This window comes from Sapajus apella, unplaced genomic scaffold, assembly GCF_009761245.1.
Source record: "Sapajus apella isolate SASKATOON/1434 unplaced genomic scaffold, GSC_monkey_1.0 scaffold177, whole genome shotgun sequence".
NCBI lineage: Eukaryota > Metazoa > Chordata > Mammalia > Primates > Cebidae > Sapajus > Sapajus apella.
In genome coordinates, this window is record NW_022437117.1 from 1309908 (window position 1) to 1332203 (window position 22296).

At 36.9% G+C, this 22296-nt stretch overlaps 1 protein-coding gene and 1 non-coding gene across 8 annotated transcripts in view; one reads left to right on the top strand and one right to left on the bottom strand.

Moving 5' to 3' along the window:
- KLHL2 (kelch like family member 2) overlaps positions 1 to 22296 on the bottom strand; it is a 117566-nt gene that overhangs the window by 19385 nt on the left and 75885 nt on the right. For 6 of the 7 annotated variants that reach the window (XR_004265428.1, XM_032268260.1, XM_032268264.1 and 3 more), the window contains 3 exons: positions 10635 to 10744; positions 7134 to 7250; positions 5226 to 5375 (listed from right to left, as the gene is read on the bottom strand). Coding sequence is in view for 6 of the 7 variants with exons in the window: in XM_032268260.1 (XP_032124151.1) it covers positions 5226 to 5375; positions 7134 to 7250; positions 10635 to 10744 (377 nt within the window). In the remaining variant the exon portion in view is untranslated. Of the gene's footprint in view, positions 1 to 5225; positions 5376 to 7133; positions 7251 to 10634; positions 10747 to 22296 lie in introns of all 7 variants that reach the window. The other variant, XM_032268265.1, reaches the window with a different exon arrangement.
- On the top strand, positions 11468 to 11656 carry LOC116542997. Its single transcript, XR_004265435.1, has one exon. It is a non-coding gene; the product is annotated as a U2 spliceosomal RNA (small nuclear RNA).

The window sequence follows — 22296 nt, forward strand, 5'->3', positions numbered from 1 at the left end:
TTATTAAATGCCTATCATCTATATGTGTCCAGAATTATGTTAGGTGTTATACATAAGAAATATAAGACATAGTCTCTACCCTTCAAGACCTTACAAACGTCGCTAAGGAGACAAGACTTACGAAGTAACTCAAGAACAATATACAATTACATATAATAGAAAAATTACATGATTAGTATAGACATAATTGCTACTGCTGATCAGAAAATAAAAAGCTGCCATAATTTAGTGAAAGCTTCCTGTAACCTGATCTATGGTCTTGATAAATGGATAGAATTTAGAAATCAATGTGTCTGTCTTTTACCAAGTATACACAGACACTCTCTGGCAACAGTGAAAATATAGCCATCAAATCAGAATAACATAAACATTAATATGTCTCAAATGGAAAACTATAAAGAATGGCAAGGACCTTCAGGAAAAGATGAAATGATTGGAAAAACATGTATTAGAAAGAAACAAAATATAAAAACAAAAAGAATATGGAGTAACTCATATATATAAAAGCAGGAGGTTTGCAACCTTGACTAGGCAATGACTTACCCGTACTTAGTACTAAAGAAAGATGGGTACATAGTATAAAATGATTCCTGAATCAGAGAGCAAATCCTGTTTCCAAAAAGAAGCCTATTTTATTTATTTGGTAACTGGAGAGCAGAACAAATCTTAAAAATCTTAAAAGAAGACTGAACATAAACCAACTACATATTTTTTTTTTTTCAGGTCTGTTATTCTTCTAGTGTTGAATTCAAATAAATACATAAACAAAATTTGCTGGGTGTGGTGGCTCACATCTGTAATCCCAGCACTTCGGGAGGTTGAAGTGGGCAGATCAGGAGCTCAGGAGTTCGAGACCAGCCTGATTAACAGCAAGGCCCCGTCTCTACAAACAAAATAACAAAAATAAAAATTAGCTGGGCATGGTGGTACGTGCTTGTAATCCCAGCTACTTGGGAGGCTGAGGCACAGGAATCACTTGAACCCGAGAGGCGGCAGTTGCCATGAGCTGAGATTGCACCACTGCACTCCAGTGTGGGCAACACAGTGAGACTCTGTCTCACAAACAACCAATCAACATTTTGGTTGGCCGGACGCAGTGGCTCCTAACTCCTGTAATCTCAGCACTTTGGGAAATCGCTTGAGGTCAGGAGAGTAAGACCAGCCTGGCCCACATGGGGAAACCTCATCTCTACCAAAAATACAAAAATTAGCCAGGTGTGGTAGCCCATACCTGTAATCCCAACTAATTGGGAGGCTAAGGCAGAAGGATCGTGCCAATGCACTCCAGCCTGGGTGACAGAGTGAGACTCTGTCTCAAAAAATAAATAAAATAAATATAATTAATAATGAAAATATGCAATACCCTCTTCCTCTGACCACCCCAAAAAAGGTGGGGAAGCAAGGTTGTAAAAATCACAGAATTGGGATGCACGTTAAGATAAACCTTGTATTTCAGGTTCTGTTTAAAATTTCAAAACTACCCAACAGACAATAGTTAAAAGAGTCTTAGATGATATATCTGATGAAGACCAATTTTTCTAAAATTTCAGAAGGGAACACTTTTTAAACTTTTTGAGAAACAATGCTGAGTTATAGATTTTATAATCCTCAAACTCTGAATATTAAGATTTCCATTTCCATGCAATAGTTCACTTTTACACATTAAAATAAAGATGAAAAGGAAAATGTGCTATTACCTACACAGAACAATAGTAATATCTGTCCTTTACTCACCCAAGAGAGGTAAAATGGGGTGATGATTTGGGTCTCCAGGAATCAGAGATTAAGGAGACAAGGAGAATATGCAATGGGGGGACAAGAAGGCAGGAATATTTATATAAAACCAAGAGACTGTGCCACAAACCATTGTATGGCTACTAAAAGAGATGCTCATAATGCTGACACCCAGTTATCTGTAAAAGACACAGATATTTCGGGAACACCATGCTATGAAGCAACAAGAAAAGAAGACCTTTTATAGGGAAAAGTTAAATGTAACATATTTGAAGAGGTCAAGGGGTAGGAAGTTAAACAAATTCAAGTAATCATCCTGAAATGTAGGTTAATTAAACTTTGTTCTTTTGGCCTATTAAATATTAGCTGAAAATTAACTCCTGAAAAATCAAGTTTCTAATTGAAAATTTCAATAGATATGCTGAGTAAAAATATTTTAAAAATATAATATATACCCAGAAGTATGACAACACTTACAAAAATATAGATTCCAAAGAGAACAGCTAACAAAATGCAAAAGCAGCAAAATATACATAACTTTCATTATGTTGTACAAATCCAAGGTTGCCTTATACAATCTGTTTACTGGGAAGCCAAAACTAATGTCTGATATATAAAAAGAATAATTCTTGCAAATTAGTATGAATTTACAAAATCAGTGCCTAATATAAAAACTACTAATTTACTGTCATGGTAAAATATTATCAAAACCTTACAATAATTTCTTCAGCACGACTACCAGATTTTGTTCAATTTGGCTCATTATTATGATAAAATGCATCATTACTATTTAACAAGCATAAGAAATTAATCTTTGCATCATTCTTACCCAAATCCTTAGAATTAATCTGAACATAACTGTAAAATGACAAATGTTGTGTTGGAAAATCGTTAATCACCAGCACCGTTTTTAAAATATGTGTGGATAACAAACACGTTGAGAAGGGATTATGCAAGTGAACATGCAAAGTCAAAGCAACAGGGCTGCTCACTGCTATCCAGCAGGCCTGCTGCCCCTCCCGCCACACTGATAGAGCTGAATGAAAGAGAACCGCCAGGGCCCCAGATGCCCACCACAAATAACAGCTAGAGAACTGAGAAATCTAAAAGTATAACAGCTATAGGAGCCCTACTCCAAAACCACAACCAGAGTAGCCCAGAAACAATGCAAATTGAATAGATGACCACACCACCACAAAACAGAAAGTAAAGTACTTGATAGGATTTCACCAAACACTCTAGAAGGTTTCAAAAATGACATGCTTATTCCAGGAATCAAAAATGAATTCATTTTCACTCTAAAGATCTCTGCAGCATAGCTAAAGATAGGAAAGTTTAAAGATGCCAGGAGAAGGAATATGCAAGTGGAAATTCTTTTTTACAATTATGAAGTATTTAATAAATATTAAAGATATAACATTATTTAGAAGGAATTGGAAAAGACTAGCATAAAATAAATGGCAATCTTAAATTTACTGCCAAGACTGAGCAATTTTTATGAATGGATTTTTTTCTAAGAACAAAAACTGACACCAAATAAGATGAACAAATAGGAATTAATGAAGACTTAAAAGATGGGTACTTATAAAATCAGGTATAAGGGTATTTAAAAAATGTAAACATGTATAAAAGCAGATCCAGATGGCATCAATACTGAGGTATTAAGGGAACTAGCTAATGTACTTACTGAGCCTCTTATAATTTGAAAAATCTTGGAGAACTGAGAAGAGATCAGAAAACTTAAAGAAAGCAAACACCAATTTTCAAAGCAGGATAGGAAATGAATGCCTTGTAAATACACTTTTTAAACTAATAATAATTCTGAGTAAAAATTTAGAAGATTTTGAGAAAAGAATTTGAACTTCTAGGGGCCGATAAAATAACATGCAGAAGGATATTTTTAAAAGTCATGCCAAATTTGAATCCATTTGATCCTCAACCTCATCAGACATACACTAAATTACTTATTTTGGCTTAGATAATAAACATAATCATATAGAATAAAACTTTCCACAAAAAGACTGCGTCAGTGGCTGGGTACTTCTAACAAAGTGTCACCAAGAGAGTTTTGAGATTAATTCTAAGTTAAAATAGTTATTACCGATCTAGAAAAATAAGTCAGTAGCACCCTGGCAAATCTGCAGTTAGTTTTAAACTGAGAAATGTTGTTGGTAATAGGCAAAACAGAAAAACAATACCAATATAGATTTGCAGCAATTAAACATGTAGACTCTAAAGTAAAACTTAGAAAAATATTAAGTAAAAGTATAAAGTGAATTTTAAAAACATAATTCAATGGAAAGGATAGAGTAATAACTAAATATGATATAAGAAAACAGGAGATAACATTCTTATTTCTTCATCCAGCATTGCCCAAAACATACACAAGAGTTAAAAATAAATACATAAATAAAGGCTTTATATTATGAATCAGTCTGATTAGATCACGCACAAAATGGTGCTTAAAGTATTGGTCGTACTATAAAGATGTAAACAGAGCAGAAGGAATTGCCAACAGAGACAGAAATGAGGCGTTATTTTTTAAGAAAAATTAAATCAGTAAAACATGAATGGCCACAGCTAAAAAGACAAAAGTGAATATAAACATTTACATAGGAAAATATGAACACGAGAGACATGGGAAGACATGGGAATCTATGCTGAAATGGCTACTTATGGTGTGCAGGAAACCATCAAATGGTATACAACAGGGAACAGCAATGAGATGAACTGAACAAGCTATTTTATCATCCGTAGTTCTAATGTGTAATTCTGTGCAACTACTGGGTTTTCAGTTGTGAAATAAACACCTAGCTTACAAAGAAATTTTTCTTTTTTGTTTTTTCCTTTTTTTGAGATGGAGCCTCATGCACTGTTGCCTAGGCCAGGGTGCAGTAGCACAATCTCGGCTCACTACAACCTCTGCCTCCTGGGTCCAAGTGATTCTCTGCCTCAGCCTCCCTAGTGGCTGGGATTACAGGTGCCTGCCACCACATGTGGCTAATTTTTGTATTTTCAGTAAAGACAAGGTTCCACGATGTTGGCTAGGCTGGTCTTGAACTCCTGACCTCAGGTGATCCATCACCCTCAGCCTCCCAAAGTGCTGGGATTACAGGTATGAACCACAGCGCCCCCGGTCTACAGAGAAATCTTTCTACCTGGTCTGCTGTTTTTCTTTAGACTATCATTAGAGCATTCTACTATAATTAGAGCTAATAAAACTCAGGGGACAAAAACCAGTTGTATTCTGTTCCAGAAGAGTGACATCATGCAGTTTATAAAAATTAAATGAACCAAACAATCCCCGCCCTTAACATATAAAATCAATAGAGGTTGAATGACATACACTACAGTGCATTATTAGGCATGTTTTCTCTTAAAGGAAAACTAAAACCAAGAATCAATCATGGAAATTCAGATGAGCAAAGTACTAACAGCTTCACTACAAGCCTTTTGCATGAGGTAATAACATGCATGAGCAACAATCGTACTTTGGGAAGGTTCATGGGTGTCCTCAGCCGGGTCCGGACACTCTTCATTAATATACGCTGCTCTGTCGGCAGCAGATGATACTTCATTGCTTCAATGAGGTAATCTTTGCAAGCACTGCTATTCTTGACCAATGCTTCCTCTTCAACCCTCTGTAACAAGAAATCATACACACCCCCTGAAGGTAGAGCTATTTCATAAATTGCCGAAGAAAAGGAAGTAAAGGAGAGGAAAAAACGTTAACTATGCCCTTTAGTTTAGTCTAAACATAAATGAGGAAAGTATAAATACAACTAAGAGAAAAATAAATAAAACAAAAAATGCTCAAGTATCTGGCCTGCAGAGAATAACATATTTAGGTAATAAAGAGAAGAACTGCAATGAAAAATGATAAACTTCAATGTTAGCTATAGAATACGATGAACTCTTTAGATATTATAATCTCCTGTTTTTTAACTTTAACCATCAAGCCAAAAAGTAAGAAAAACAAGAAACAAAAGTTAGATAATGCATCCTTCAGGTGGAGAAGGCAATACTAGTAAGTTAATGATACCTTTTTCAAACACAAGTGAGCCAGTAAAACATACAGAAGAGAGATTAAAAAAACCTTAAAGCAATGTGCCTATAACACAAATAAGTCTTGTACTGCCTAGCCTGACATCAAATGCAGGACAGGCTTTTGGGTTCATTTTCTTTTTTTTTTTTGGAGATAGAGTCTCACTCTGTGGCTCAAGCTGGAGTGCAGTGGCACAATCTTGGCAAACCCCACCTGCCGGGTTTAAGCAATTCTCTTCCCTCGCCTTTTTGAGTAGCTGGGACTACAGATGCCTGCCACCATGTCTGGCTAATTTTTTATTTTTAGTAGAGATGGGGTTTTGCCATGTTGGCCGGGCTGGTGTCGAACTCTTGGCCTCATGCGATCTGCCTGCCTCAGCCTCCCAAAGTGCTGGATTACAGATGTGAGCCATTGACTGCACCAAGCCTTTTGGATAATTTTCTTAATACCAGAAGACCCATGACTACACAGATCACAAAAAGTAATGTGGTCTCAAGAAATCCTAAAATGTTCAAATCTAATGTCTTAATAAATCATTCTTCCAATGGTCTCAACTATTAAAATAATGCTGAAATGTTCCTACTAGGATTCTAATAATAAAAGAGCAAATTCAAAATTATTTGGAGACCACTAAAGAATCATTTATTCATATTTATTTCAAATAACATTTTCCCTCAGCTTAGAAATAAAGACAGAAATCAAATGCATGCCACTATTAAATTATGAAGTAAAATTAAACAGTATTTGGGTCAGACCTCAAAATTCCAGGTCTGCAGGGGAATCAGAAGAGGCTATAAAAAGAAAAAACGGTAAAGAAGATGCAAAGCAGTGACTGCCACAGGGACATTTATTTGCATGCATTTAAATGACCACAAATACTACCTTGGTAAGTTCCAGAGCTTACTTACCCAAATCAAAAACAGGGGCAGAAGCAAACTTCTAAGAGCGGGGAACGGCGGCTGGGCGTGGTGGCTCATGGCTATAATCCCAGTACTTTGGGAGGCCAAGGTGGGCAGATCACTTGAGGTCAAGAGTTTGAGACCAGTCTGGCCAACAGGGCAAAACCACATCTCTACCAAAAATGCAAAAATTAGCCAAGGCTGTAGTGCGCACCTGTAGTCTCAGCTACTCCATAGGCGGAGGTATGAGAATTGCTTAAGCCCGGGAGGTGGAGGCTGTGGTGAACTGAGATAGTGCCACTGCACTCAAGCCTGCAAGGTCCTTGACTGTCCTCTGTCCTGTACTTCACAGATCTGCATTCTACAGCTCTTATCACTGCTTGATAGGGATCTACATGCTGTCAGGACAGTGACATGGTGCTACGTGGATTTGTATGTTTTGCATACACATTTACCTGAACTAAATATTCCCGAGGAAGCAAGGGTAACCGCACATGTTCCATCAGTCGGGCCATAAACTCTTGCCTCACATCCTTGTCATGGTTCACCCATGCAATTACTGCTTCAAATACCTTGCAGAAAATACAGGAGAAGAAAAAATAAGAAATGAATTGTGTACCAAGGCATCTGGATAAACTATGAGACAACATTTTATATACAACTCTTGCTAAGACTTCCAAATTTAATTCACAGCTCAAATGTTTTCAAAATCCTGACTTGCAATGTACTTACAAAGTCATTCACCCTATTCCTTTTCTATTTACCCAAAATAATCAAGCAAAGTGATATTGTGGAATGAAAATCATGTACCCTATAAATAAGTCAGGTTTGGCTTTTTCTTCAGGTTTACAAACAAATGTTAGGCTATACACATAAATTGAGGGTTTGGGGAACAGACTGTAAGAGTAGAATATATTAAAATGTGGTATTTTGAAATTTTTTTTTACAAATTAAAAAATAAAGGCATTATCATTTACGATACATACTGTGAGAAAGCTAATAAGCTAATATGAAGACACTGTCTACATTATTTCCTTTTCAACTGATGAATATATCACTTAATACTCTTTAAAGGTGTACAAGAAATGTTTGACAATATGCAAATGGCTGAGACTAAAAATAGGTTATTTTGATCCAGGAATAAAGCCAGAAACTAAAAACAATGCACATTAAAATTACCACCCCTATTTAATTCATTCTGTCAACAAGTATTTATCAAGTGTCTCTATGTGTCAGGTGCTAGAGATTATGTGAACAAGACAGTTTGCTTTCTGGCAATTCTATCTAATATTTCTCAGTTCTGTCTTCTCTACCCCCTGCTTCTACCATCCCACATCAAAACCTACTGCTCACTGGTATGAGTTCAACATCCTCTTATGGGGCCCTCACCTCATTTTTGGTCTATTCTGCCCACCACCACGATAGCTAGTCTCCAAAGATAATCTCCTAATAAACCACATCTCCCAGAACCATACCCTTATACAGGAACCTTCCACACTGAATCTAAGCTGGCCCTGTGTAACCAGTAGGGTGTGGACGAAGTGACACTGTGATTTCTGAAGGGAGGTCTTAAGCAGCCTCGCTACTTTTACTTTGGTCTCTTGAAATGCTCATTTGAAGGAAGCCAAATGTCATGTAAGAAGTCTGGCTGCTTGAATCAAAAACGATGAGTTTGTGTCCTTTGTAGGGACATGGATGAACCTGGAAACCATCATTCTCAGCAAACTGACAGAAGAGCAGAAGATCAAACACCGCACGTTCTCACTCACAGGCGGGTGTTGAACAATGAGAACACATGGACACAGGGAGGGGGGCACTACACACTGGGGTCAGTTGGGGGGAAATAGCGGAGGGACAGTGGGGGTGGGGATTTGGGGAGAGATAGCAAGGGGAGAGATGCCAGATGTCGGTGATGGGGAGGAAGGCAGAAAATCACACTGCCACGTGTGTACCTATGCAACAATCTTGCATGTTCTTCACATGTACCCCAAAACCTAAAATGCAATAAAATAAATAAATGGCAAAAAAAAAAAGAAGTCTGGCTACTTGAAACCACCACGCCATGAGAAACCCAAGCAAGTTACAGAGAAGAAAGGGAGGGGAGAGAGAGGAAGACCTAGAGAAAGATCAATCAATCCTGAGCCCAGGAGCCAGACAAAAGTGAGTGGAGGAGACAGACTGGGCATTACAGATCCATAAGATGCCATGTGCAGAAGAACTGAAGCTCCAGATCTATGGCTACAATAGAACCATGCCAGATATCTCCAGCCATCTGTGTCACCTTAGCTGAGGCCTCACACACTGTGGGGCAGAGACAAGCTGTCCTTATTGTTCTGCATGAATTCTGACCATAGAATTGTCAGCATAATAAAATGGTTATTGTTTATGTTTTTACATTTTGTAATGACTTAGGTAGCAGCAGAAAACCACAACAGCCCTCATGATATTTCTATAATACAGGTTTTAGCATGGTTTTCTCCTCTTGTTTAAAACCCTTCTAAGGCTCTTCATCACTACAATAAAGTTAGTTTTCTCTAACATAACTGAGAAGATATTTTATTATATCATCTTCCTATTTTATCTTCCACCACTCTCTCATATTCTAAATTCCCATCATCCTGAACACACTGAATACAATTATTCTTTCACACATCTTTACATTTGTATATTCTGCTTCTTTTAGCTGGAATGCCCTCTGCATTCCCACCCATCCCTATTTCTCTGGCAAACTCAGACTCATAAAAGACTTGAAATATATATCTGAACCAAGCTGATCTACCATCCCCATCCCTATCCCCATCCCTGGAAAAAACAAATACTCCCACGGTACCCTTTACAGCATTCTGCAATCAATTATTTACCCTACTGGCTGTTTCACTAGTCTATGGGTAACAAATTCTATTTTGCTACTCTTCTCCAGGAGCCCATGACAGTGTCTGGTACAAAATAGGCACTCAATACTGTCTATTAAAAGTGAACAGTTAATGTCATCATCCTCTGTATTTCTAGTATGCTAATATTATATATCTCACAAACACTTTCACATTTTTTAATAATGTAAATATTAGAGTAAATGTGTCTTTTACCCCCAGATGAAATGAATATCCTTGAGAAAGAGAATCAGAGTTTACACAACTTTAAATGCAAAGCACATAAAGGAGAAACTCAAGTTTCATTTCCTCTAAGCACAATGTTTTCACAGCTTTTGTGCTCTGATTTCCATGTGCTACAAAACCCACCCAAAGAAAAACAGCCCACTAACAGGAGCTTCTCTCTCCAGCTATATGAAAAGTGCAGGTGGCTGACAAAGGCAACCCAAAATGTGGAGAGACAAAAGACTACAATCAGAAGCAGTAGCTGCACAGAGAGGGAGAAAGGGAGGGAGGCAGGAAGGATGGACCGATTGGCAGAGTGAGGTATTATGTCACAGAGAACTAACTTAAAGGAAGGTGACCATCAACCAACCTAAAGGAAGGTGACAATCAAGAATGCTCAGTCTAGAACTACCAAAACTTTGCCATTCTAGGTAACCTCTTTCAACTCAGAAGACAGGGAAACTACTTTAGTAACAAATATTGTGTTCATATCGTAATTCCTATACACATCAAGTTGTAGGAAGAAACTGGTTTCCAAAAAAGCATTTGTTTCAGATAGTTTAACGTGCACAAGCTCTTGCTGTGGAGGTCAAGTACAAAACTCTACGTCTAAAAATGTAGGGAACCTCCCACAAAGTGAAGACACAGAGTAATTTACATAGACAATCAACAAGTCCTGAGTTTCTTTTTTTTCTCCAGAATCCTTTCCTGAAGTAACTAGCTAAGTTTCTTAACTTCCAGAGGAAACATCACTGGGTGCCACTACACATACAGGATCGCAAAGCTACAAAACAAAGTGAAATTAAAAAAAAAAAACAAAGGAAACATCATTGCATGCTGGGAAAAGAAAAATATCCTTACCTTCTCTTCTGAGGAAATGGTAAGTTTGTCACTTGAGATTAAGCTGCACACTTGTTCAATGCCAAGATTGAGAAATTCTTCACTAAGTACGACATCTGCAAAATGATGCTCTGTTTGGAAATTAAGAAGGAAATCCATTAACATCAACACTCCAATATAATAGCCTCAAGCTGCTTAAAAAAGAGTTTTCTTAATTTAATTGAACTTAAGAAGGAGAAAACAATTGCACACCTCTAGGTAAGAATTAACAAGACAAACCCAAACAAACTCAGAGATACCTGGGGAAGTACCCTCAGTGATTTGTTTATACTACAGCACAGTAGCAGCATAAGTAGGGAAGCTGCTTTAAAATATATGCACTTAGCTGAATCACTCTTGTTTTACATGGTGGTATTTTAGGCTTAAAAAATCTATGCCTTATGTGGTATGACACTCTCAGTACTTAAATTTGTAAAACCTTTTGATTACAGAAGTCAGATAAAGAACATGATGTTATATTGTCATATCCTACAACCTATCATGTAAAACATTAGAGGGTTGTTTCTTAAGGAGTAAGGAAGAAAGCCCTGCTTTACTTGGAAACTAAAGAAATCTCAAATGCTGGTCAATCTGAACATATGACCAACATTTTTTTAAAAAGAGACAGAATTGCTTTATGATACAGATAGCTCTGAATTCTAAATAAATAGTTTATTTCAGGATCAAATTATATGATTTTATGTCTCAATCCATATCCAGAAACTTGTAAAATTAGTAATTCTTAAATACTTAAAAATTTTTTTCCTTGATTTCACAAATATGGCCACTCTTCCCAAGTGGGGGCAGGAAAAGAGATCACTTCTTGGCCTTTTGGCTAAGATCAAGTACAGTATCTGTTCTTATCAGTTTAATATCTGATATGTCCTCTATCCAAGGGTGGAAAGACTATAAGTGTAATGATTGAAAAACTTACAAAGAATGAATCTTTTATAAAATAACCTTTCTTACAAATTCATCTCTCATAGAGTATGAGCTCACAAGGGAATGTGGTGATTTGGGCTGCAGAGTCAGACATACCAGGGTTGAATCCCAGCTCTGCCATGTGCTAGCGTGTACAACCTTGGGCAGTTATGTAATTTCCCTAAGCCTTGGTTTGCTCATCTATAAAATGAGAATAATAAAAATGTTAAGATTCCTATGAGGATTAAATAAGCTAGTGGTTTATAAAGCACCTAAAACTGTGTCTGTAGAGAGTAAGGATTCAATAATTAATCTTTAATATTCTAAATTCTAAAGTAATATTTTGCTAGAAAATCTAGGTTAATTTCTAGGTTGTCACAATGAACCATATTTGTTTCACCTTATAAAACCCTTATTTTAAAAAGGGTTTATGCATGTTCTCAATCATAAGTGCATGTTGAATGATGAGAACACGTGGACACAGGGAGGGAAACATCACACACTGGGGCCTGTCAGAGGGTGGGGGGCTAGGGGAGGGATAGCAGGAGGTGGGGGGGCTAGAGGATGAATAGCATTAGGAGAAATACCTAATGTAGATGACGGGGTGATGGATGCAGCAAACCACCACGGCACGGGTATACCTATGTAACAAACCTGCATGTTCTGCACATGTACCCCAAAAGTTAAAAGTATAATAAAAAAAATTAAATTTAACTTAAAAAAGGGTTTATAAAGGGATTTTATAAGGAGAAATAAAAGATCCATTTCAAATATATATTTCAACAAAAAGGAATGGTTGGCTTCCCCTTCAACAAAATTTGAAAAATAAAATCTGCTTTTCATAAATGTCATGAAAAACTATTCCATTTATAAAAGGTTGGCCAGGCATGGTGGCTCACGCCTGTAATCCCAGCACTTTGGGAGGCCAAAGTGGGTGGATCACCTGAGGTCAGGAGTCTGACACCTGGCCAACATGGCAAAACTCCATCTTTACTAAAAATACAAAGGTAGCTTGGCATGCTGGTGCACACCTGTACTCCCAGCTACTTGGGAGGCTGAAGCAGGAGGATTGCTTGAACCTGGGAGGCAGATGTTGTAGTGAGCTGAGATCATGCCACTGCACCCAGGCATGGGCAATGGAGTAAGATTCTGCCTCAAAAAAAAAAAAAAAAAATAAAGAAAAAAAAAAAAAAAGTTCACCACAAGATAACTATAAAAATAATAAGCAGTTCTAAAATGTTTGTATTTACAAAATTTTTTGAAACTCAAAAATTTTTGATACACAATTGTTTGAAACTCAGACTTGACCAAGCAAGGTATTTCACTGAAATAAATATGAAATTGACGATGAAAATGACAAATACAGTTGGACCTCCATATCCACATGTTCTACATCTGCTTCAACCAACCTCAAATAAAAAAGATTTGGAAAAAAAAAATACAATAACAAAACAACTATTTAAATAGCATATATACTATATTAGGTACTATAAATAATGTATTTAAAGTATATGGGAAGCCAAACATAGTGGATCACACCTGTAATCCCAGCATGTTGAGAGGTTGGGGCAGGAGAATTGCTTGAAGCCAAGAGTTCAAAACTAGCCTGGGAAACAAAAAGAGACCCTGTCTCTACAAAAAATTTAAAAATTAGCCAGGCACAGTAGTGCACACCTGTAGTCCCAGCTACTTGGGAGGCGGAAGCAGGAGGATTGCCTGAGCAGAGGAGTTTGAGGCTGCAGTGAGCTAGGATCATACCACTGCACTCCAGCCTGGGCAACTGGGTACGGGCTTATCTCTTACCCAGAATTTCACATCCAGCCAAACTAAGCTTCATAAGTGATAGAGAAATAAAATCCTTTATGGACAAGCAATTGCCGAGAGATTTTGTCATTACCAGACCTGCCCTACAAGAGCTCCCGAGGAAAGCACTAAACACAGAAAGGAAAAACCACCACCAGCCACTGCAAAAAAGAACCAAATGGTAAGACCAAAGACGCAATGAAGATATTACGCCAACCAAAGGGCAAAACAACCAACCAGTAATAAAACAGCAGGATCAAAGTGACACATAACAATATTAACATTAAATGTAAATGGGCTAAATGCCCCAATCAAAAGACACAGACCAGCCAATTGGATAAAAAGCCAAGAACCATCAGTGTGCTGTATTCAGGAGACCCATTTCACATGCAAAGACACAAATAGGCTCAAAATAAAGGGATGGAAGAAGATTTACCAAGTAAATGAAGAGCAGAAAAAAGCATGGGTGGCAATCCTAGTCTCTGATAAAATGAACTTTAAACCAACAAAGTTCAAAAGAGACAAACAAGGGTATTACATAATGATAAAAGGATCAATGCAACAAGAAGAACTAACTAACCTAAATATATATGTACCCAATGCAGGAGCACACAGACACATAAAGCAAGTCCTTAACGACCTACCAAGAGACTTAGGCTCCCACACAATAACAGTGGGAGACTTTAACACTCCTCTGTCAATATTGGACAGATGAAAGAGACAGAAAATCAACAAGGAAATGCAGGACTTGAATGTAGAGCTGGACCAAGCGAACTTAATAGACATTTACAGAACTCTTAACCCCAAATCCATAGAATATACATTCTTCTCAGCACCACATCACACATACTCTAAAATCGACCACATAATTGGAAGTACATCATTCCTCAGCAAATGCAAAAGAACGGAAATCATAACAAACATTCTCTCAGACCACAGTGCAATCAAATTAGAACTCAGGATTAAGAAACAAACTCAAAACCACATAACTTCATGGAAAATGAACAACTGCCTCCCAAAGGTCAACTGGATAAACAATGAAATGATGGCAGAAATAAAGATGTTCTTTGAAACCAACAAGAACAAAGACACAACATACCAGAATCTCTGGGACACACTTAAAGCAGTGTCAAGAGGATTCATATATTCATAGCAATATATGCCCATATGAGGAGCAAAGAAAGGTGTAAAATCAACACCCTATCATCTAAATTGAAGGAGCTAGAGGAACAAGATCAAAAAAATTCAAAAGCTAGCAGAAGACAAGAAATAACTAAGATCAGAGCAGAACTAAACGAGACAGAGACACACACACAAAAAAAGCCTTCAAAAAAATCAACAAATCCAGGAGCTTGTTTTTTGAAAAGATCAACAAAATAGATAAGACTGCTAGCCAGCCTAATAAAAGAGAAAAGAGAGAAGAATCAAATAGATGCAATAAAAAACGAAAACAGGGACATCTCCAACGATTCCACAGAAATACAAACTACCATCAGAGATTACTACAAACAACTATATGCACACAAACCAGTAAATCTGGAAGAAATGGATAAATTCCTGGACACTTGCACTCTCCCAAGACTAAACCAGGAAGAAGTTGAAACCCGGAATAGACCAATAACAAGGGCTGAAGTGGAGGCAGCAATTAAAAGCCTACCAACTAAAAAAAGCCCAGGTCCAGACAGGTTTACAGCCGAATTCTACCAGACGTACAAAGTAGAGCTGGTACCATTCCTTCTGAAACTATTCCAAACAATACAAAAAGAAGGAATCCTTCCCAAATCATTTTATGAGACCATCATCATCCTAATACCAAAACCAGGGAGAGAGACAACTGAAAAAGAAAACTTTAGGCCAATATCCATGATGAACATCGACGCAAAAATGTTTGATAAAATATTGGCAAACAATGCAACAGCAAATCAAAAAGCTTATTTATCATGACCAAGTAGGCCTTATCCTGGGGATGCAAGGCTGGTTCAAAATACGCAAGTCTATACACATAATGCATCACATAAACAGAACCAAAAACAAAAACCATATGATTATCTCAACAGACGCAGAGGTCTTTGACAAAATTCAACAGCCCTTTATGCTAAAAACCCTCAATAAACTAGGTATCAATGGAACATATCAGAAAATAATAAAAGCTATTTATGACAAACTCACAGCCAATATCATATTGAACAGGTAAAAACTGGAAGCATTCCCTTTGAAATCTGGCACAAGACAAGAAGGTCCTCTCTCACCACTCCTATTCAATATAGTATTGGAAGTTCTAGCCAGAGCAATCAGGCAAGAAAAAGAAATAAAGGGTATTCAATTAGGAAAAGAGGAAGCCAAATTGTCTCTATTTACAGATGACATGATTGTACATTTAGAAGACCACATCATCTCAGCCCAAAATCTCCTGAAACTGAGAAGCAAATTCAGCAAAGTCTCAGGATACAAAATCAATGTGCAGAAATCAAAGCATTTCTATACACCAATAACAGACAGAGAGCCAAATCAAAAGTGAACTCCCATTCACAATTGCTACAAAGAGAATAAAATACCTAGGAATACAACTAACAGAGCATGTAAAGGACCTCTTCAAGGAGAACTACAAGCCATTGCTCAATGAAATAAGAGAGGACACAAACAGATGGAAAAACATTCCACGCTCACGATTGGGAAGACTCAACATCGTGAAAACGGCCATATTGCCCAAAGTAATTTATAGATTCAACACTATCCCCATCAAGCTACCAATGATCTTCTTCACAGAACTGGAATAAACCACTTCAAACTTCATATGGAACCAAAAGAGAGACCCCATAGCCAAAACAATCCTAAGCAAAAAGAACAAAGCGGGAGGCATCATGCTGCCTGACTTCAAACAATACTACAAGGCCACTGTAATCAAAACAGCATGGTACTGGTACCAAAACATACACATAGACCAATGGAACAGAACAGAGGCCTCAGAAGCAACACCACACATCTACAATCATCTGATCTTTGACAAACCTGACAAAAACAAGCAGTGAAGAAAGGATTCCCTGTTTAATAAATGGTATTGGAAAACTGGCTAGCCATGTGCAGAAAGCAGAAACTGGACCCCTTCCTGATACCTTACACTAAAATTAACTCCAGATGGATTAAAGATCTAAATAAGACCTAACACCATAAAAACCCTATAAGAAAACCTATGCAAAACCATTCGGGATATAGGCATAGGCAAGGACTTCGTGGCTAAAACACCAAAAGCAATGGCAACAAAAGCCCAATTAGACAAATGGGATCTAATTAAACTCCAGAGCTTCTGTACAGCAAAGGAAACAATCGTTAGAGTGAATTGGCAACCAACAGAACGGGAAAAATTTTTTGCAATCTACCCATTTGACAAAGGGCTAATATCCAGACTCTACAAAGAACTAAAACAGATTTACATGAAAAAAACATACAAGCCTATTCAAAAGTGGGCAAAGGATATGAACAGACACTTTACAAAAGAAGACATCTATGAGGCCGACAAACATATGAAAAAATGCTCATCATCAGTGGTCATTAGAGAAATGCAAATCAAAACCACAATGAGATACCACCTCACACAAGTAAGAATGGCAATCATTAAAAAATCTGGAGACAACAGATGCTGGAGAGGATGTGAAGAAATAGGAACACTTTTACACAGTTGGTGGGAGTGTAAATTAGTTCAACCATTGTGGAAGACAGTGTGGCGATTCCTCAAGGACCTAGAAATAGAAATACCATTTGACCCAGCAATCCCATTACTGGGTATCTATACCCAAAGAATCATAAATTGTTCTATTATAAAGACATATGCACATATATGTTCATTGCAGCACTGTTTACAATAGCAAAGACCTGGAACCAACCCAAATGTCCATCAACAATAGACTGGATAAAGAAAATGTGGCACATATACACCATGGAATACTATGCAGCCATAAAAAACGATGAGTTCATGTCCTTCATAGGGAACATGGATGAATCTGGAAACCATCATTCTCAGCAAACTAACACAGGAACAGAAAATCAAACACCGCATGGTATCACTCATAGGCAGGTGTTGAACAATTAGAACACATGGACACAGGGAAGGGAGCATCACATACTGCGGTCTGTTGTGGGGGGACTAAGGGACGGACAGCGGGGGGTTGGGAGGGTGGGGAAGGATAACGTGGGGAGAAATACCAAATATAGGTGATGGGGGAGGAAGGCAGCAAACCACCTTGCCATTTATGTACCTATGCAACAATCCTGCATGATCTGCACATGTACCCCAAAACCTAAAGTACAATAAAAATAAAATAAAATAAAGTATATGGGAGGATATGTGTAGGTTGTATGCAAATACTATACCATTTTATATAAGGGACTGCAGAACCTGTGGATTTTGGTACCTGTTGGAGGTCCTAGAACCAATATCCCATGGATGTACAAGGGATGACTGTAGATCAATGTGACAGAACAGAGAGCCCAGCAATAGACCCCACAAAAACACAGTCAACTGATCTCTGACAAAGAAGCCAAGGCAATTCAATAAAAAACAGTCTTTTCAGCAAACTATGTTGCAACAACTAAACATCCATATGCAAAAAAATCTACACAGGCTATACCGCTCACAAAAATTAACTCAAAATGGATCAGAGACTTAAATGTAAAACACAAAACTTAGCGTCTAGAAGATAACACAGGAGAAAATTTAACTAACTTTGGGTATGGTGATGACTTTTTAGATACAACATCAAAAGTATTATCCATGAAAAATAAAATGGACAAGTTGGATTTCGTTAAAATTAATAACTTCTGCTCTGCAAAGGACACTCTTAAAAAATTAAAAGAAAAGCCACAGACTGGGGGGAAATCTTTGCAAAACACATAACTGATAAAGGACTGTTATCTAAAATATAAAAAGAACACTTAAAGCTCAACAATAAGAAAATAAACAACTCAACTAAACAATGAGCAAAAAGATCTCAATGGACACTTCACCGAAGACGATATATATAGATGGTAAATAAATATACGGAAAGATGCTCAATATTATATGTCATTAGAGAACTGCATACTAAAACATCAATGAGACACCATTTACATATCTACTAGAAAAGCTAAATTCCAAAACACTGACAACATCAATGCTGACAAGAATGTAGAATGGCAGGAACTCTCATTCACTGCTGGTGGGAAATCAGTTTGGCAGTTTCTTCCAAAATCAAATATAGTCTTACTATAAAATTCGGCATCCTTGTTATTTACTCAAATAAACTGAAAACCTATGGCTACACAAAAACCTGCACACAAATATTTATAGCAGCTTTATTTTTTATTTGTATTTTTGTATTGTTTCCAACTTTTTTTTTTAAGTTCCAGGATACATGTGCAGGTTTGTTGCACAGGTAAACGTGTGCCAAGGTAGTTTGCTGCACCTATCAACCTATCACCTAGGTTTTAAGCTCAAGCAGCTTTATTTATAATTGCTAAAACCTTGAGGCAACCAAGATGTCCTTCAATTGGTGAACTGATAAACTGTAGTACAATCATACAATGGGATAGTATTCTGTGATTAAAAGAAATGAATTGTTAAATGGTGAAAATATGTGGAAAAACCTTAAATGCACATTGCTAAGTGAAGGAAGTCAATCTGAAAAGACGACATCTATATGATTCCAACTACATGACATCTGGAAAAGGCAAAATTATGCAAACAGTAAAAAGACCAGTGTTATCAGGGGTCTGCTGCAGAAACAAAGGGAGAGATGAAAAGGCATGTTTTAGGGCAATGAAACTATTCTATAATGGTGGATAAATGTCATCACATATTTGTCAAAACCTATAGTATATACAATACAAAGAGTGAACCTTACTATAAAGGACAGATTCTAGTCAATAGTAACGTATCAATATTAGCTCATCGATTTTAACAAACATGTCATACTAAGGTAAGATGCCAACAGGGGAAACTGCGGGTGAGGCAGAGGGGAGTAAGGGGGTACACAGAACTATACTTCTGTAATCTAAAACTCCTTTAAAAATAAAGTCTAGTAGTTAAAATAGAATGTACTAGCAAAGAATAATATGAAAGATAAACTTGTGATTGAATTTGTAATTGATCAAAAGCCATGTTGGTATTTTTTAAAAATGCAAACTAAACATTAAACTTAAATATCCACTTTGAAGAGATATCCTTATAGCACAATGGTACTTCAAAACCTAGTATGAAAGAATGTTTTATAGAATTTAGGATTACAGATTTTTTTTTTTTTTTTTTTGAGACAGAGTCTCACTCCATCACCCAAGCTGGAGTGCAGTGGTGCAATCTAGGCTCACAACAAACTCCACCCTCTGGGTTCAAGCAATTCTCCTGACTCATCCTTTTGAGTAGCTGGGATTACAGGTGCCTGCCACCTCACCTGGCTAATTTTTGTATTTTTAATAAAGATGGGGTTTCAATATGTTGGCCAAGCTGGTCTTTAACTCTTGACCTCAGGTTAACTGCCAGGCTCAGCCTCCCAAAGTGCTGGGATTACAGGCATGAGCCACTGCTCCCAGCCGGATTATAGATATTAAAAAACCATCATGATTAATTGCAGAAGTACTTTCTATATCTAAAATATAATCCTGCTAAATCCTGACTTTACCAGAAGTTTACATATTAAAAAAATTATATGCTAAGAAAGTTTTCTTCATACACTAGGAAAAAAGGAAAAACTTTTTCAATAGTTGAATTTGTTTTTTAAAGACTGAACATACTTTAAAAAAAAAAAAAAAAAAAAAAAAAAGGATCCTTTATATTAAGAGTTCCAAAGTAGGCCGGGTGCAATGGCTCACGTCTATAAACCCAGCAGCTTGGGAGGCTGAGGGGCATGGATCACTTGAGTCCAAGAGTTCAAGACTAGCCTTGGCAACACAGCAAAACACCGTCTCTACAAAAAATTAGCTGAGCATGGTGGTGCGTGTCTGCAGTCCCAGCTACTTGGGTGACTGAGGTAGGAGGATCACCTGTGCCCAAGAGGTTAAGTCTGCAGTGAGCCACGGCTGTGTCACTATACTCCTGCCTGAGCAACAGAGTGAGACCCTGTCTCAAAAAAAAAAAACAAAATACAAAAGAGTTCTAAAATATTGAGAAATTCATTTTAATGAAAATCTGGCAAACAGCTTTAAAAATATTTATGTATACCAACTTGGAAATTCAAACAGAAAACACAGTAGCCACGGAACAAAAAAGAAGCTAACATAAACCTCTTTCTACCCATTATAAAAATATTTTCACCTCCAAATTTATGTCTACAGTGATTTTGAGTTAAGCTTCTTCTGTACATTTTAAATCTGAACCAAAGCAAGAGATTGCTGGCTTTCTTATGCTTCCCATGAGGGGAAAGAACTCTCCAGTGGTAACAAACATAACTGAGAGAACATAACTTTTCCCATACTGTGACTACATGTTCTCATAGCCTCTGCTTCACTGATCAGAAAAAATGAACTTGCTAAAAAAACAACTTGATGATTTTTTAAAAGTCAGCAATTACATAAACATAGAAGGGCATTAGTAAACTCTATCCAAAACCAAGTCTAGGATCCAAATTCATTGTGTATTCATTCCAAGTGTATCAAAGAAGGTAAAGAGGGCAAGGAAAATAGTCAACTATTACAACTTGTATTGGCAAAACCATAACACAGCTGTCACTCAAACCAACACCACCCCCTCACCAATTATCCAAAAAAAAAAAAAAAAAAAGGGAAAAAAAAAAAAAAAAAAAATAGCCTTAAGGAAAAGTAAAGAGGAAATGTTCAAATTAAAAGTAACTTTCATTGTGAACATATACATGTTTTTAAATATTTCCAATTCTCAAATACTTTCTATTTTCTATTGGAACAATCCTTCCTCCTTAAAAAAAATCTTTCAGTATTGTTATCTAATGTTTACACTCTTATGAGATTTCTTTGGAAAGGATGTGATTAATAGATATGGAGCATTACCAAATATGAAGGGCACTATTTGGCAACATCTGGAGTAAATTAGTTTACTGTTAAGGCCTGCTTTTCTTCTATTTATATTAACTGTATATTTGTTCAAGTGTTCTACAGCATTAACTGATAGGCAATTTAATGAGACTGTTACTTAACACACTTCCAAAGGACCCAACACTTCACGCAGTCAGGAAGGACTAGATGACTGACAAAGTCACTCTAAGGCATGCATGAAAAAATTCTATAGGAAGAAAGGCAAAAAGGCTATTGCAGCTCACCTGTTACTTTACATGTTCTTGATGCAAATCACTATTAGTCTCTCTGGTGCTTAGTTCATGACATTAAATGCTCTTGTATTACCACTTGTACTAAGAAAAATAATATAACATGAACATTTTTTCCCTGGCCTCAAGCCACAAAACCACTAAGATCAAAGTTAAAAAAAAAAAAAAAAAAAAAAAAAAAAAAAGCAACAACCCTATTATGAAACAGTATGCTATTTCATACTGCTGGTAGGAGTATAAATTAGCACATGCTCTACAGAGAGCAATTTTGAAATCTCATCCTACAAATACACTTGACCACTCATGAAATGACACACTCTGAGTTATTCACTGTAGCACTGCTTTTAATAATTACAGAAAAGAGTTCATCAGCAGACATACAAAGAATATTCCATACAATGGAATATTCTGCATTTGTAAAAATGAACAAGGAAGCTCATAATATGAAAAAAGCTTTAGGAAATAGTCTCAGCTTAAAAAGGAAGTAGGACAGATGTGGGAACACATTTTTTCAGTGGATAGTCTGTTACATGAACCATGTGAATGGATTACTTAATCTCTCCATGCAAGAAAACAAAACAAAGCTGCGAAACTAATAACAGTGATTATCTTTATGGAGGAGATAAATGAGGAACAAAGGTGAAAGAAAGACTCTT